Source organism: Salmo salar, chromosome 20 (genome assembly GCF_965601325.2).
Source record: "Salmo salar chromosome 20, fSalSal1, whole genome shotgun sequence".
NCBI lineage: Eukaryota > Metazoa > Chordata > Actinopteri > Salmoniformes > Salmonidae > Salmo > Salmo salar.
In genome coordinates this window covers 15,679,893-15,695,038 of record NC_138310.1, presented here as the reverse complement: position 1 = coordinate 15,695,038, position 15,146 = coordinate 15,679,893, and the positions used below count along the sequence as shown (strand labels likewise).

At 43.3% G+C, this 15,146-nt stretch overlaps 1 protein-coding gene across 3 annotated transcripts in view; it reads right to left on the bottom strand.

The window, feature by feature from the left end:
* Positions 1-12,835, bottom strand: part of cemip2 (cell migration inducing hyaluronidase 2) — a 69,336-nt gene extending 56,501 nt beyond the window's left edge. The window contains exons 1-4 of one of the 3 annotated variants that reach the window (XM_014160651.3): positions 12,610-12,835; positions 11,335-11,674; positions 10,993-11,133; positions 8,400-8,967 (exon numbers count right to left, since the gene is read on the bottom strand). In XM_014160651.3, coding sequence (XP_014016126.3) covers positions 8,400-8,967; positions 10,993-11,133; positions 11,335-11,659 — 1,034 coding nt within the window. In that variant the 5' untranslated portion in view covers positions 11,660-11,674; positions 12,610-12,835. Of the gene's footprint in view, positions 1-8,399; positions 8,968-10,992; positions 11,134-11,334; positions 11,679-12,350; positions 12,532-12,609 lie in introns of those variants that run through there. The other 2 variants (XM_014160649.3, XM_014160650.3) reach the window with 2 other exon arrangements.
* Positions 12,836-15,146: the final 2,311 nt, after the last annotated feature.

Here is a 15,146-nt window from a genome sequence, read left to right as displayed (position 1 = left end):
TGACCCACTACAATTGTGATACAGTGAATTTCAGTGAAATAATGTGTCTGTAAACAGTTGTTGGAAAAATTACTTGTGTCATGCACAAAGTAGATGTCCTTAACCGACTTTCCACAAATTTCTTGGTTGATAAACTCGTTTTAATGACTCCAACCTAAGTGTAAGTTAACTTCCGACTTCAACTGTATACGGACTGGTTTGAATTATGAAACAGTTTTGGGCCTAATTAACACAAGTACCAAAATCACACATTTAAAATGTATAAGTAAAGACACATTGAATGCAATAAAATGCCATCTTCACACCCAGGCACAATGTCAGTTCATCACACTGCGGTTTCATCAGTCGCCTGCCATCGATGGCTCATCCCTCGCTCATCAGTAACCAACCATTGGCCCGGTCTTTCCCCAGGAGGCTTGGCACTTTTCGCTCTACTTGTTGTTTGGCAGTGAGTGAGTTGAACCAAGCCTTCCCCGGCATTCCTGGTTTCCACACACACAAAACAAGCTGATTTAAGACTTTTACAGCCCAGTTCAGAAGTTACTACTGCTGCTACTGCTCATAAATGTTGCCAGGGCCATTTCTAATAATACTAATGCTGATGGTCCAAATGTCACTGTAGGCATAGCTTCTTCTACTGTAGCTACAATGCCTTCACAAAGCAATTTAAGTCTTGTTATAGATTTTCAAGACGATTTAAGTCAAAACTGTAACTAGGCCACACAGGAACATTCAATGTTGTCTAGGTAAGCAACTCCAATGTATATTTGGCCTTGTGTTTTAGGTTATTGTACTGCTGAAAGGTGAATTTGTCTCCCAGTGACTGTTGGAAAGCAGACTGAACCAGGTTTCCTTCTAGGATTTTGCTTAGCTCTATTCAGTTTCTTCCTTAGTCTTGCCAATGACAAGCATATCCATAACATGATGCAGCCACCACCATGCTTGAAAAATATAAAGAGTGGTACTCAGTGATGTGTTGGATTTGCCCCAAAAATAACATTTTGTATTCAGGACATGAAGTTAATTTCTTTGCCACATTTTTTGCAGTTTTACTTTAGTGCCTTATTGCAAACAGGATGCAAGTTTAGGAATATTTGTATTTTGTACAGGCTTCCTTTTCACTCCGTCATTTAGGTTAGTATTGTGGAGTAACTACAATGTTGTCTGTCCATCCTCAGTTTTCGCCTATCACAGCCATTAAACTCAGTTTAAAGAATGGACCCATTTTTCTATATTGTAGAATAATAGTGAAGACATCAAAACTATGAAATAACACACATGGAATCATGAAGTAACCAAAAAACTGTTAAAATCTAAATATATTTTATATTTGAGATTCTTCAAATATTATTGCACACTCTTGGCCTTCTCTCAACCAGCTTCATGAGGTAGTCACCTGGAATGCATGCCCTGTTAAAAGGTAATTTATGGAATTTCTTTCCTTCTTAATGCGTTTGAGCCAATCAGTTGTGTTGTGACAAGGTAGGAGTGTATACAGAAGATAGCCTTGGTAAAAGACCAAGTCCATATTATGGCAAGAACAGCTCAAATAAGCAAAGAGAAAAAGAAAGTCCATCATTACTTTAAGACACTTTTTTGGTTACTACAAGATTCCATGTGTTATTTCATAGTTTTAATGGCTTAACTATTATTGCATAGGCTTTCACCAAATTGACAGGAATTTCATGATTTTTATTTCTTGGGGTGGATTATCCCTTTATGTGGTTATTTTCAACCATCGCGTAACCTTTTCAGGCGTGGTAACCGTTTTAAACCATTTCCCCTTGCATTACTGTGTGGATTTTAGCCTCGCATCTGAAGAGGCACTCCACACAATGACGTCTGGAAGAAGGCCTGACTGTCAGCTCTCTGTGGAGGCTGATCCTAACGACACAATCACGGGCCAACACGCCACTCAGCAGATCAAAGAGCACCTTTACCCGCTGAAATAAAAACAAGAACCATCTGTGAAAGCACCCTGCCCTCCCAACAGCCATTAGTCAGTGTTTGTGTGTGTCTGTATGCATGCATGCATGCGTGTAAGAGAGAGCAAGAAAGTGCCAGTGAGAGAAACTGCATGTTCAGGTTTTTTTAAATCCCAGAACATCCTTAATTGCCCGACACACTTCACACACTTTTTTAACGGGCTCTTTGTTTTGGCCAGTAATGGCCCTGTGGACAATAGAGGTGGTCACGGTACTACTGTCCATCAGAGCTCGGTCCTCTCAGATTAGGTAGATGACACATGGCCAGGATGCACCAGGCAGGGGCGGACAAAGGGCTTTTAAAAATGGACAAACCATTTGATGTGGGTCTGACAGGGGTAAGGAAGGGCAATGGTCATTACTGTCACTCTATGCAGTGGGTGTGTTCGTTCATTGATAGTGTATGTGTTGCCTTAAAATGGATTGTTGCTGTTCGTTTCAGAGGCTCACCTGCAGGATCCTGGGGGGCAGATGATGCATGAATGCCCATAGGCACAGTACAAGTGTGTGTGTCAGGGTTACCATAAAGGAAATGTGGCGCCGGACAACGTGACCGGGAAGATTTGAATTTACCGGCAATTGGAGGAATTTACCGGACCCATATGCATTGAGAGTGTAACCCATTAGGGCAACCACCCACGGTGCGCAGAATGACAGAAATTACATTTAGATTATGGTAATTCATCCTAAACAGAACCTGCAACTCCTGTAGTGAAGCAGACAATAAAACATAATTTTATAACAGCGCACCTGATGCGAGAGGTATATGACAGATTTGAAAATCTCCGTTAGAAATTCTCGGAGAGGAAACGTTGTTTGCAGAGTTCACAACCTGCTACACTTGTGAGAAACACATTTTTATTTATTTCATAACCATAATTTGAGTCAACTGTTTAATTGTCTTTTGTTTGGAGTGCGCCATGTGAGAAATGAGCATGGGTATGGTTTCTCGGTCTTGTTAATGTTGACGTAGCGTGTGTGCCTGAGCACACATAGAAGTAGCCTACTGCGCGCAAATGTAGGAAAGTTCCCATTTGGGAATGTTTGATTTCTGACCACATCCAGCATTAATAAGCTGAGCTTCTCAGTATTTTTTATTACATCCATTGCTCACAGTAGGCCTATTCGAAAAATCTTTGCAACAATCTCCCCTTCAATAATCCCCAAGCCTCGGTGTGAAAGAGCAAATACAATGGAAAAAAATATAAAAAGCAACATGCAACAATTTCTAAGATTTTACTGAGTTATAGTTCATGAAAGGAAATCAGTCAATTGAAATAAATTCATTAGGCCCTAATCTATGGATTTCACATGACTGGGAATACAGTTATGCATCTGTTGGTCACAGATACCACAGTTTCATCAGCTGTCTGGTTGGCTGGTCTTAGTCGATCCCGCAAATTCTCAAACGATGCTGGAATCAGCTTAATGGTAGAGAAACTAACATTAAATTATCTAGCAACAGCTTTGGTGGACATTCCTGTAGTCAGCATGCCAATTGCATACTCCCTCTAAACATGTTGACATCTGTGGCATGGTGCTGTGTGATAAAACCACACATTTTGGAATGGCCTTTTATTGTCCGCAGCACAAGGCGCACCTGTGTAATTATCATGCCGTTTAAATCAGCTTCTTGATACGCCACACCGGTCAGGTGGATAGATTATCTTGGTAGAGAAGAATAGCTCACTAGCAGGGATGCAAGCAAATGTGTGCACAACATTTTAGAGCAGTAAGCTTTTTGTGCGTATGGAACATTTCTGGTATCTTTTACTTCAGCTCATGAAACACTTTACATCTTGCATTTATATTCTTGCTCAGTGTATCATCATCATCAGATGATCCCATTTATCCAGTGGAGACATAAAATACCTTTCCCTTGCTCAACAACTGTCTGTCCTGAGCTCACTGGCGCTGGCCTGGAACAGGCTAGTTGATAGAAGTTTGTTCGAGACAGCTTCCAGCTGGATCCAGTTGATTGATTTGATACTGTTGCACTTCACTAGTGGTAGCTCAAGTCAAGACGCATAGAAAACAGAGGCAGACGGGCTGAAGAGAGAGAAATTAATGTGATTGAAAGAACCGGAATTTAGCAGTATATTATCTACTGTTATTTGTCAGCTTTATGTATCTTTATTTAGTTGACAATGGAAGTTTTAGGCCAATGACTGCATTGGCCATCTGAGTTCCATGCGCTCATTTAGGTTATTTATACAAGCTCCCGATTGGTGCAGCGGTCTAAGGGCACTGGATCTCAGTGCTAGAAGTATCACAACAGACCTTGGTTTGATTCCAGGCTGTTTCACAACCGGCCGTGATTGGGAGTCCCACAGCGTCTGGGTTTGACCGGGGTAGGCCGTCATTGTAAATAACAATTTGTTCTTAACGGACTTCACTAGTGAAATAAAAAATAAATTTAGCTGCCAATGATCACGGTGTATCAAATGGCTGGTGCTCTTGCATTAGTTGAATTTTATATTTTTTGCACGTTTTTTATGATTAACCACATAAGAATGATTTTGATCTATTAAGACGTTATTGAAATGAAACTGTTCCACGGAAATGTGAATATGAAAATCATAACTGGCACGCAGATAGGTAGAAATGGTGTGATAAACTGTATGTTACCCAAAACCTGAAACTCTGGCTCCGCCTATAATGTTTTTAGAAAATAATTGTCTCCGTGTTTCTATGGTCAGATTTTCAAGCAAAGTAAGGCATGCCTAATAATAGGAAGTAAAACATTCAGGTTTCAAACCATTAAGTATGTTTTCAAAATGCAAACTGCCTCCAGCTCACATTGTAAAGTGGTGGGTGAGGCGCAGCCTACCGTTGTTTTTTAAATATATGAAAAGCCAATGAATAAAGTTGTTCCCTGCCAAATTGACCGTGAGAAAAACCATTACCAGCTGACGAAAACCCTGGTGTGTGTGTGCAAGCTTGCGTGTGTGCATAGTCTGAAGTGCGCGTGTGCAATAACTCAATTCGCCCTTGCACTCCTTTGGCAAAGGGTACAAACACTGTCAAATACCCTGAACCCTGCTAGCTAGCTCACACACAGACATGCATGCTACGCACAAACAAAATCAGTGTGCAATCAGGAAGCATAACAGACCCTGTTTATGGTGCCTGGGCAGTGCGACTGATTTGTGATCAGTTCATGAAAGCGTCACGCTATGGGTTTAATTGATTTGGCGCTGGGGACCAAAGCGTTGCCTTGGCAACAACTCCACATGTGAAACGTGACTAATTTACAGCTAAGGGAATTGTTTAAGGGCATTGCATAGATTTTTAATTAGGTAAGCACATACTGAAGGGGTTTTACGGTAGTTTTAAGGCATGTACGGCAGTCTCTGGTTACTATGAAGACACAGTGTTGCCAACTTAGTGACTTTGTCACTAGATTTTGCAAGTTTTTAGACCCCACCAGAGAGTTTTATTGGTAAAATCAAAGTATAGCGACAAATGTAGCTACTTTTGAAGGATGCCCCAGCAACTTTTGGTTGATTTCCCAACTTCCCTTTATGTGTGTGTGCTTGCGGCTCCACCGGCTGCTGAGTGTGTGTGTGTGTACACCAGTGGCGGTCGGTACCATTTAAGATTGAGGGAAGATTGGCCTTATTTATATTACAGCATATTGGATGACTGTCATTCATATTCCATTCACCCAGCTCAACGTAACATCGATAGGTTTAAGCTACTACATGATACTCCTTATACATTTTCCCTATACCCATCACAAGGTTGCTACAACCTAGCCTATGAATGAAAGTTTACAACGGAGGTGCACAGGTCGAGATACATTTTTGTAATCAAGGTGACAGACATTGAAACATTCAATACCGCCTTGCAATCTTTTGCCTGCATCTAGCTGATCTAGGCAGATATCATTAGTCCAAAAGCTGCAAATTAGTTTATATTGGATAAATTCAGTTAATGTTTATCTCCGTTTAGTTCAGTTTGCTTCTGTTTAAGATAAGGGGTTTATATATATTTTTTTTTAAATGATCACATGCAAACACAGTTCACTTTCATAGCAGCCACATACAAACAGCATGATCCTTTTGATCGTTGTATTCCTTCCCGCATCCACACGCTCTCTTTCTCTCACCTTTTCCCTTCGCTTGTGTACTTCAGTACACAACACATCAGCTTTCTGTGATCAGGCGCAAAAACCTTTCCAAGCCAAACCTTCATATCATAACCGCTACACACAGATATCCTTATCACCATATTAACGTCACAGTCAAAATAGCTACTAGAACTAATGAGTTAGTAAACCCGCTAGAATCATTCAGTACAGTCAGCAGCAAGTCGTTTAGCAGTTACACTGGCGGGCCCCGGTGGCAATAAATTAATCAAAGCAAAAGCTTACCTTGACTTGGAAGAGTTCCAGTGTTGGATAGCCATAGCCAGCTAGCCAACATAGTATCCCTCTTTGTTTGAGCCGGGTGTTTGAGTAGGCTAAACTAGCAAGCTGCATTCACTAGCTGTAAAAGTGAAAAAAATACAACAAAATATAGCTCTCCCTCTCTCGCTTCTCCTTCATTTTTGAAGATATTAATTTGTTCAAAACTGTTCAACTATTGTCTTTCTCTCTTTGAGTCGATTACTCACCACATATTATGCACTGCGGTGCTAGCTAGCTGTAGCTTATGCTTTCAGTACTAGATTCTCGTGATTGGGTGGACAACATGTCATGACAACAGTTCATGCTGCAAGAACTCTGATAGGTTGGAGGACATCGTCCAGAAGTTGTCATAATTACTCTGTAAGTCTATGCAAGGGGGTGACAACCACGAGTCTCCTAGGTTCTGTATTGAAGTCAATGTACCCAGAGGAGGACAGAAACTAGCTGTCCTCCGGCTTAACCATGGTGCTACCCTACAAAGTGCTGTTGAGGCATTCTTTGCAAAACAGTGTGTTTTATATTTATATTGAATATATTTAGAATAGTTTTATCCAAAAAGGATAACTTTAATGTTTCACAGTTTTTTTATAAAATGTCCTTCCTCCTCTGAAGAGCCTCCACTGGTGTGCACCTGTCACTCATGCCCCTTCCCCCGCCTCTTGGTCCTCTCCCCGCTGCAGCAGCGAGTGAGGTGAATTTATAAAATTGGTTCCTTGTTGTTAAATGACACCACAGCTCGCCAAGGCATAAATCATAATAAAAATGATTTAAAACATATTTTATAAAATAAGTTACCTTACTCTGTTTTATCTGTGCTGTTTAATTATTTAAATCAGTTCCTTTTTGTTCTCCTTCACGATTTTGTTTTGGAGAATTGATCATGGCATGAGAGACTGAGGGACAGCATAAAAAAATGTAATGCGAATACGCAAATTAACGTTGTGACATCACTACGTCGTGACATCATCTACAGACTTCTAGCGACAAATGGAGCATCCAACCACTACTTTTCTTGAAAAATAGTTGGCAACACCGTGGAGACGACTTGATTCACTGAACTTCTCCTCAGAGGTCATATTTAATTTGGGAGATGGCAAAATACAATTTCTACATTCAAGACAGTAGAAACAAATTGATTCAGAAGATAAAACACATTTCATTGAGTTACTATTTTCTCCACTTGTTTCTATTACTTTCTAGCATGTCAAGTTAATAAATAAATATCCATAATGAATTAAGCACTTCAGGGACCTCATGGGCATCCTTAACTTCACTTAAGGGGGGAAATCGCCTTAAAATATTTTGTGCAAATGACTTAAAGTTAACGAAACTTTAAAGGAAAAGGGGAAAATTAACTTAAGATGTTTTATGAGATCTACACCTAAAATAGTGAGACACCCAAACTAGACTATTTGAATGGGTTTTACAGCAGATCACAAAAACAAACAAAAAAGTTGTACTGTATTAAAGTCACTTCCATTGCTAAAGGTCCGTATTTATGTGGACATGATGTGTGTCCCTCTATGTTCAGGGGAGACGGTGTGTTTTTGACCTGTTTGGGAACTCTGTGTGAAGGCGAAAACTACAGAGTCAGCTCATTTTGCACAAATCCTGGAAGCAAGCATGCTTAACCCTCCACCCATTCACTTTCTGACGGAATATGGAGTGATATTCTGCTGGCAGATAAAATGAGATCCTGCTGGCAACGGTATTGAAGGAAAGGGTGCGCCTCTATAAGACATGAAAGATTAGGCTTGATCTTGAAAGACAGAGTAAAACAAAACCTCCATCACCGCCATGAGAGATGGGTAGTATAAACAGTTACACACCCCTCCAGACAATGACGCAGCTTCAGATGGAAAGCACTACGCGCTACACACTGTGATGCTCTCAAATGAGATGACTCTCTTGCATCACCTACGACTCCATCTCAAGCCAATGTCTACCTATTCTTCACCAAATTCATTAGGTTATATTGATTTTGTATTCAATTGTATTGTTACCTGTATTTGAGGTCATGGACGTATGTACTACCAAGCAGGCTCTGGATGGTTCTCTTGGTCTCGTCCAGCAGGCTCTTGACAGCCGAGTCTCCCACGGCCAGCATGACGATGCGCCTTGCAGGCAGCGACCGGAGCAGCTGCGTGAGCCGCCGGCTGTCGTTGGGTGACTCGTGCGTGTCGTAGCGCTCGCTGAACAGCACACCGGCCGTGTCCTGGTCCACCACACGCAGGTTGATGCCACGGCTAAAGTTGCGCTGGAAGGCATAGCCCCCCGTGGCTAGGCCTGAGGAGGAGATGCTGCGGGTCAGGAGGGTCCACGACAGCTTTTCTATCCCGTGAATCTCCAGGGTTGCACCACCACGCACCCCGATGAACTTCCGGCCCAGTTCCGGTACTTCCGGGACTGCCTTTTCGTCTGAACGGCCCAGCAGGGCGATTGTGGCCTGGGAGCGGTAGCGGCATTTGGGGGCACCGATGTGCAGCGAACCCCCGTCTTCAATCAGCACATGGCGCGTTCTGAGAGTGATGTTTTTGGAGCCCTCAGCATTGTCTGCAAAGACCACTCGGCCTGCGAGGAGACAAATATAAATGACAAAACATGAAAACAATCCGTTCAGCAGAGGCTGTGTTCTTTATTCCTCAACTTCATCTCGGAACCCAGTGCCAAATATTGCATGCTGTGACTATTTACACTGCATTCGGAAAGTATTCAGACCCCTTACATTTTTCCACATTTTGTTACCCTCCCGGGTGGCGCAGTGGTCTACGGCACTGCATTGAAGTGCTAGAAGCATCACTACAGACCTGGGTTTGATCCCAGGCTGTATCACATCCGGCTGTTTACGTGAGTCCCATAGGGCGGCGCCCAGCGCCATCCGGGTTAGGGGAGGGTTTACCAGGGGGGGGCTTTACTTCTCTCATCGCGCTCTAGCGACTCCTTGTGGCAGGCCGGGCGCCTGCAGGCTGACCTCAGTCATCAGGTGAACGAACGGTGTTTCCTCTGACACATTGGTGCAGCTGGCTTCTAGGTTAAGCGGGCGGGTGTTAGGAAGCGCAGTTTGGAGGGTCATGTTTCTGAGGACGCATGACTCGACCTTCGCCTCATGAGCCCGGTGGGGAGTTGCAGAGATGAGAGAAGATAGAAATTGTAAATGAGAAAATTGTAAATAACAAACTATAATGACAAAGCGAAGAGGTTGAGAAATGTTTGAAAATGTATTAAAAACAAAAAACAGATACTTTATTTACACAAGTACTCAGACCCTTTGCTATGAGGCTCGAAATTGAGCACAGGTGCATCCTTATTCCATTGATCATCCTTGAGATGTTTCTACAACTTGATTTTAGTTCACCTGTGGTAGATTCAATTGATTGGACATGATTTGGAAAGGCACACACCGGTCTATATAAGGTCCCACAATCGACAGTGCATGTCAGAGCAAAAACAAAGCCATGAGGTCGAAGGAATTGTCCGTAGAGCTCCGAGACAGGATTGTATCGAAGCACAGTTCTGGGGAAGGGTAGCAAAAATGTCTGCAGCATTGAAGGTCCCCAAGAACACAGTGGCCTCCATCATTCTTAAATGGAAAAAGTTTGGAACCAACAAGACTCTTAGAGCTAGAGCTGGCCACCCAGCCAAACTGAACAATCAGGGGAGAAGGGCCTTGGTCAGAGAGGTGACCAATAACACAATGGTCACTCTGACAGAGCTCCAGAGGTCCTCTGTGGAGATGGGAGAAGCTTCCAGAAGGACAACCATCTCTGCAGCACTCCACCAATCAGGCCTTTATGGTAGAGTGGCCAGACAGAAGCCACTCCTCAGTAAAAGGCACATGACAGCCCTTTTTGTTTGCCAAAAGGCACTTAAAGACTCTCAGACCATGAGAAACAAGATTCCCTGGTCTGATGAAACGAAGATTCAACTCTGGAGGAAACCTGGCACCATCCCTACGGTGAAGCATGGTGGTGGCAGCATCATTCTGTGGGGATGTTTTTCAGCAGCAGGGACTGCGAGACTAGTCAGTATCGAGGGAAAGATGAATGGAGCAAAGTAGAGAGATCCTTGATGAAAACCTGCTCCAGAGCGCTCAGGACCTCAGACTGGGGCAAAGGTTCACCTTCCAACAGGACAACAACCCTAAGCACAAAGCCAAAACAACGCATGAGTGGCTTCGGTCTAAATGTCCTCGAGTGGCCCAGCCAGAGCCCTGACTTGAACTCGATCGAACATCACTGGAGACCTGAAAATAGCTGTGCAACGACGCCAAGCTTGTAGCGTCCTAACCAAGAAGACTCAACGCTTTAATCGCTGCCAAAGGTACTTCAACAAAGTACTGAGTAAAGGGTCTGAATACTTCCGTAAATGTGATATTTTAGTTTTTTGCTAAAAATTCTAAAAACCTGTTTTTGCTTTGTCATTATGGGGTATTGTGTGTAGATTGATAAGTGAAAAAAAAACGATTTAATCCATTTTAGAATAAAGCTGTAACGTAACAAAATATGGAAAAAGTGAAGGGGTCTGAATACTTTCCAAATGCGCTGTACTTCTAAGCTAGCCAGAAACAGCATTCAGACCAGAGAGAACCTAGCCTACCTCCTGATTGGATGGTTAGGGAGTATAAGGTGGCAGAAAAGTCTAATCTAAACAGATCTCCCCTCCGAACGACCATGGCCTTCTCTGGGTTGTGACCTGGGTTCCAGCTGCTCAGGGAGGTGCTGTGGTCTGGACAGTTCCCTGTACACACAGACATGACCAATCAAAGACAACATCACTGACACAGCACTTAGAGTAGCTCTAAGACAGCAAAACAGGATATGATAGGTCATTGACTATAGTTCAGTCTCATTCCTGTGGAGCAATGGGCATAAGTAACTTAGTCAGGTCAGTATTATCAACTCATAACATCCTCATACTCACAGACACATACACACTCACCATCCAACACGTCTCCACTGCTGAGGCTGAGGATGAGGATGATCGAGAGAAAGAAGGCCCCCAGGGAGACACCGAAGCATATTAAGGTATTCCTCCTCTTCCTCAGACTCTGACCACGCTCTAGGCGGTGGCCATTCTCTGATAGGCTAAAGGTCGCCCGGCGCTCAGGAGGTGGGCCAATGGGCTTCAGGGGGGGAGGGGGTGGGGCCTTGGTTGGAGGTGGGGAGTGGACGGGTACGACCCTGCCGGGGACGAATCCTGGCGACCGGTGGTTACCATTGGCCACAAAGACGGGGAAGTAACTGGGGCCATCACTTATCTGCATGGTATCTGTCTGCTACTTACTGACAGAGAGAGAGAGAGAGAGAGAGAGAGTGAAAGAGAGAGGGGGAAGAGGGGGGCAGGGAGAGAGAGGGAAGAGTGAAAGTGGAAAAATAAGGGGATCTTAAACTCAGGGAAACAGGCAATGATCCAGCAGGCCTTTACTGTTTTCCCCAGGTGGGGAGTTTAGCTGAAATTTATAATGAATCCGTCCATCCAGGACGTAACCGTGGCTGCCCTTGTCCAGAGTAATGAAGGAGATGTTAAATGTATTGCTATATTCTGAAGCCATGTTAAAAGAGAACACAGATGGCACCAATTAGAGTGCTAGAGGAAAATGCCCCCCTACACACACAAAGCCAGTTGGAACAGTAGTAATGGTCTGACTAGCCAATGATTTAATCATTAGGCCTAAACCTATGTCAGCAACAGTCCCATCATACATGAACATCAAACTGTGTTCTTTCAATGAGAGAAACATACAAACTATACATATGTGCTTCATACACATTTAATACATTCCTCATATCAGAAATTCAAGATATAAAAGGATTAAGTAACTGACTGGGTTAATCATACACATCTGCAACAGAGTAGAGTGAAATAGAGTGAAATGGTAGAGTTGCATGAAGGATGTAGTGCTGGATTTTGGTCACATATATATTTTAAACAGTACTTTACAGGCGAATACACACCTCTGTCTCCACTGACAGATGACAGAAACATGTTGCGTCCACACATTAAGTAACTTAACTTTTGAACAACATGGAGTGTGCATCAAGCACCCCCTTTTTACTATGCAATAATCATAACGTTCTTCTGTTGAAAATTCACACAGTCGCTCGGTCTGTATAGGCTACAGACATACTATTTGCTAAATACTTATAGGAAATCTTCTATTATCTTCACCCGAAGCTGATTGCGGTACCATCGGAACAATGTGAGGTCTCCTACCTTGCACGGGATTAATCTGTGCCTTCACTGACCATTCGCTCTCTTCCAAAATGCAAGCGTTGCCCCCGACGCGTGGACTGACGGAACTAATAATTAGAAAAATCAACAGTTTGCGTTCTGTGTAATTTTTATACTTTTACATAGTGTTTTCTTTCGGGGCTGTAGACCGCCAGCCCCATTCACAGGCGCGATTTCGAGAGAGGAAGTGAGGAGGAAAGAGCGCACGAGCACGGGGGAGGAGCTTGGGTTGACTCGCACTGCCGCCACCTGCTGTCGCACGAACGGAAGACAGGGCACAGGCCAGTTCTTCTTCTTCTGCTTCTTCGTGGGAATTTCCGGCAAGACTCGAAGCTTTTTAAAATGTATTTATTTGTAGATTTTTTTTTTTAAGCGTGTTATAAACCCTGGATGATTTACAGGGGGCGTGGTATTGAAGCCAATGCACAGCCATCTTGGCACTCCTCCATTGTAAAAAAATATATACGATTTTGGAAGCTATATAAATGCATAACTAATGTCTACATTCGTTTTTGACACGCTTATTATATTACAGACACCTTTTCATTTCTCCCAAACAAGGTAAATGCCTTTTATGTTCTCTCCGAGGAATATAACAATGTGCCTTGCGTGAAAGCTTCTGTTTTTCCGGATGACTGTGTGATCTTGCTCTCCATGGCCGATGTGAGCAAAACTTTAAACAGGTTAAGAATCACAAGGCCGCCTGGCCAGACGAAATACCAGGGTGCGTTCTCAAAACATGCGCAGGCCAGCTGGCAGGTGTCTTCACATATATTTTCAATCTCTCCTTCTCCCAGTCTGTAATCCCAACATGTTTCATACTGACCACCATTGTCCCTATTCCCAAGAACTCAAAGGTAACCTAAATGACTATCACTGTGTAGCTCTTTGAAAGGCTGGTCATGACACACAACACCACACAGGAGGCTGCTGAGGGGAGAACGGCTTATAATAATGTCTGGAACGGAGCAAATAGAATGGTTTCAAACACCTGGAGACCTGTTTGATGTATTTTAAACCATTCCACTAATTCCGCTCCAGTCATTACCACCAGCCCGTTCTCCCCAATTAAGGTGCCACCAACATCCTGTGCAACACCATCATTCCAAATACCATATACCCAAGCTAATTCGCATACCGCCCCAACAGATCCAGAGAAGACAATCTCAATTGCACTTCACATTGCCCTTTCCCATCTGGACAAGAGGGGAAATAACTACAGTATGTTAGAATGCTGTTCATAGACTACAGCTCAGCATTCAACACCATAGTCTCCTCCAAGCTCATCACCAAGCTAGGGACCCTGGGACTGAACCCCTCCCTCTGCAACTGGATCCTGGACTTCCTGACAGGTTGTGCCCAGGTGGTGAGGGTAGGCAATAAAACCTCTACCACGTTGACCCTCAACACGGGGTCCACTCAGGGGTGTGTGCTTAGTCCTGTACTCCTTGTTCACCCACAACTGCATGGCCGCGCACGACTCCAACACCATGAAGTTTGCTGACAACACGATGGTGGTAGGCTGGATCACCGACAGAAATTAGTCAGTTTACAGGGAGGTCGTCAGAGACAGCAGTGTGGTGCCAGGACAACCTCTCCCTCAACATCAGTAAGACCAAGGAGCTGATCAAATCAAACCTCACTAATGCTCTTGTGGCTGAATGGAAACAAATCCCCACAGCAATGTTCTAACATCTACTGGAAAGCCTTGCCAGAAGAGTGGAGGCTGTTATAGCAGCAAAGGGGGGACCAACTCCATATTAATGCCAATGATTTTGGAATGAGATGTTTGACAAGCAGGTGTCCACATACTTTTGGTGTCCTTAAAAATATTTAGATATCAGGTCATCACAGATTTGGCCCCTGGAGGGCGTGGCACCCGTTTGACGAAATAAAGGTTGAATAAAATAAATAAATAAACACATACAGGAAGGAGCAGCTTGGCATCACCTTGATGCAAAAGTAAACAGCACATGGCTGACAGGAACGACTCCTGGGTCAATTCCCTTATATGCGGACCCAAACAAGGGATGGGATGTTCTGATGGTATTAGGTAGTGGCCTAGAGAGGGATAGTACTATAAACAGTTGAATTTTTTGTTACTGAAGTAACCCCTTTTTCATTTACAAGGGAATGTGTGCGGTCTGTTGTATTGACCCTTATGGCAACACTTACCATAAAACATTATCCCTGCAAGCTTGAGGTTAAGGCTTATGCTTTGTCTCTCTATGTATCAACATTTCAACTGACTCAAAATGGCTGGTATTTAGTCGGGATCTTTGTGATATTATTAGAAAACATTGTAAGGGATTCATAATCATGACAAGTCTTGTAATGCATAATAACTGCATCATAATGCATTGCATTTGCATGTAAACTATTGCTGGTATGTTACTGCACACTTACTCTACAATAGGCTTTCATTGGGCTACCACAGTCAGTGTGCCATGTACCATCAGCTATCACAGTCAGTGTGCCATGCACCATCAGCTATCACAGTCAGTGTGCCATGCACCATC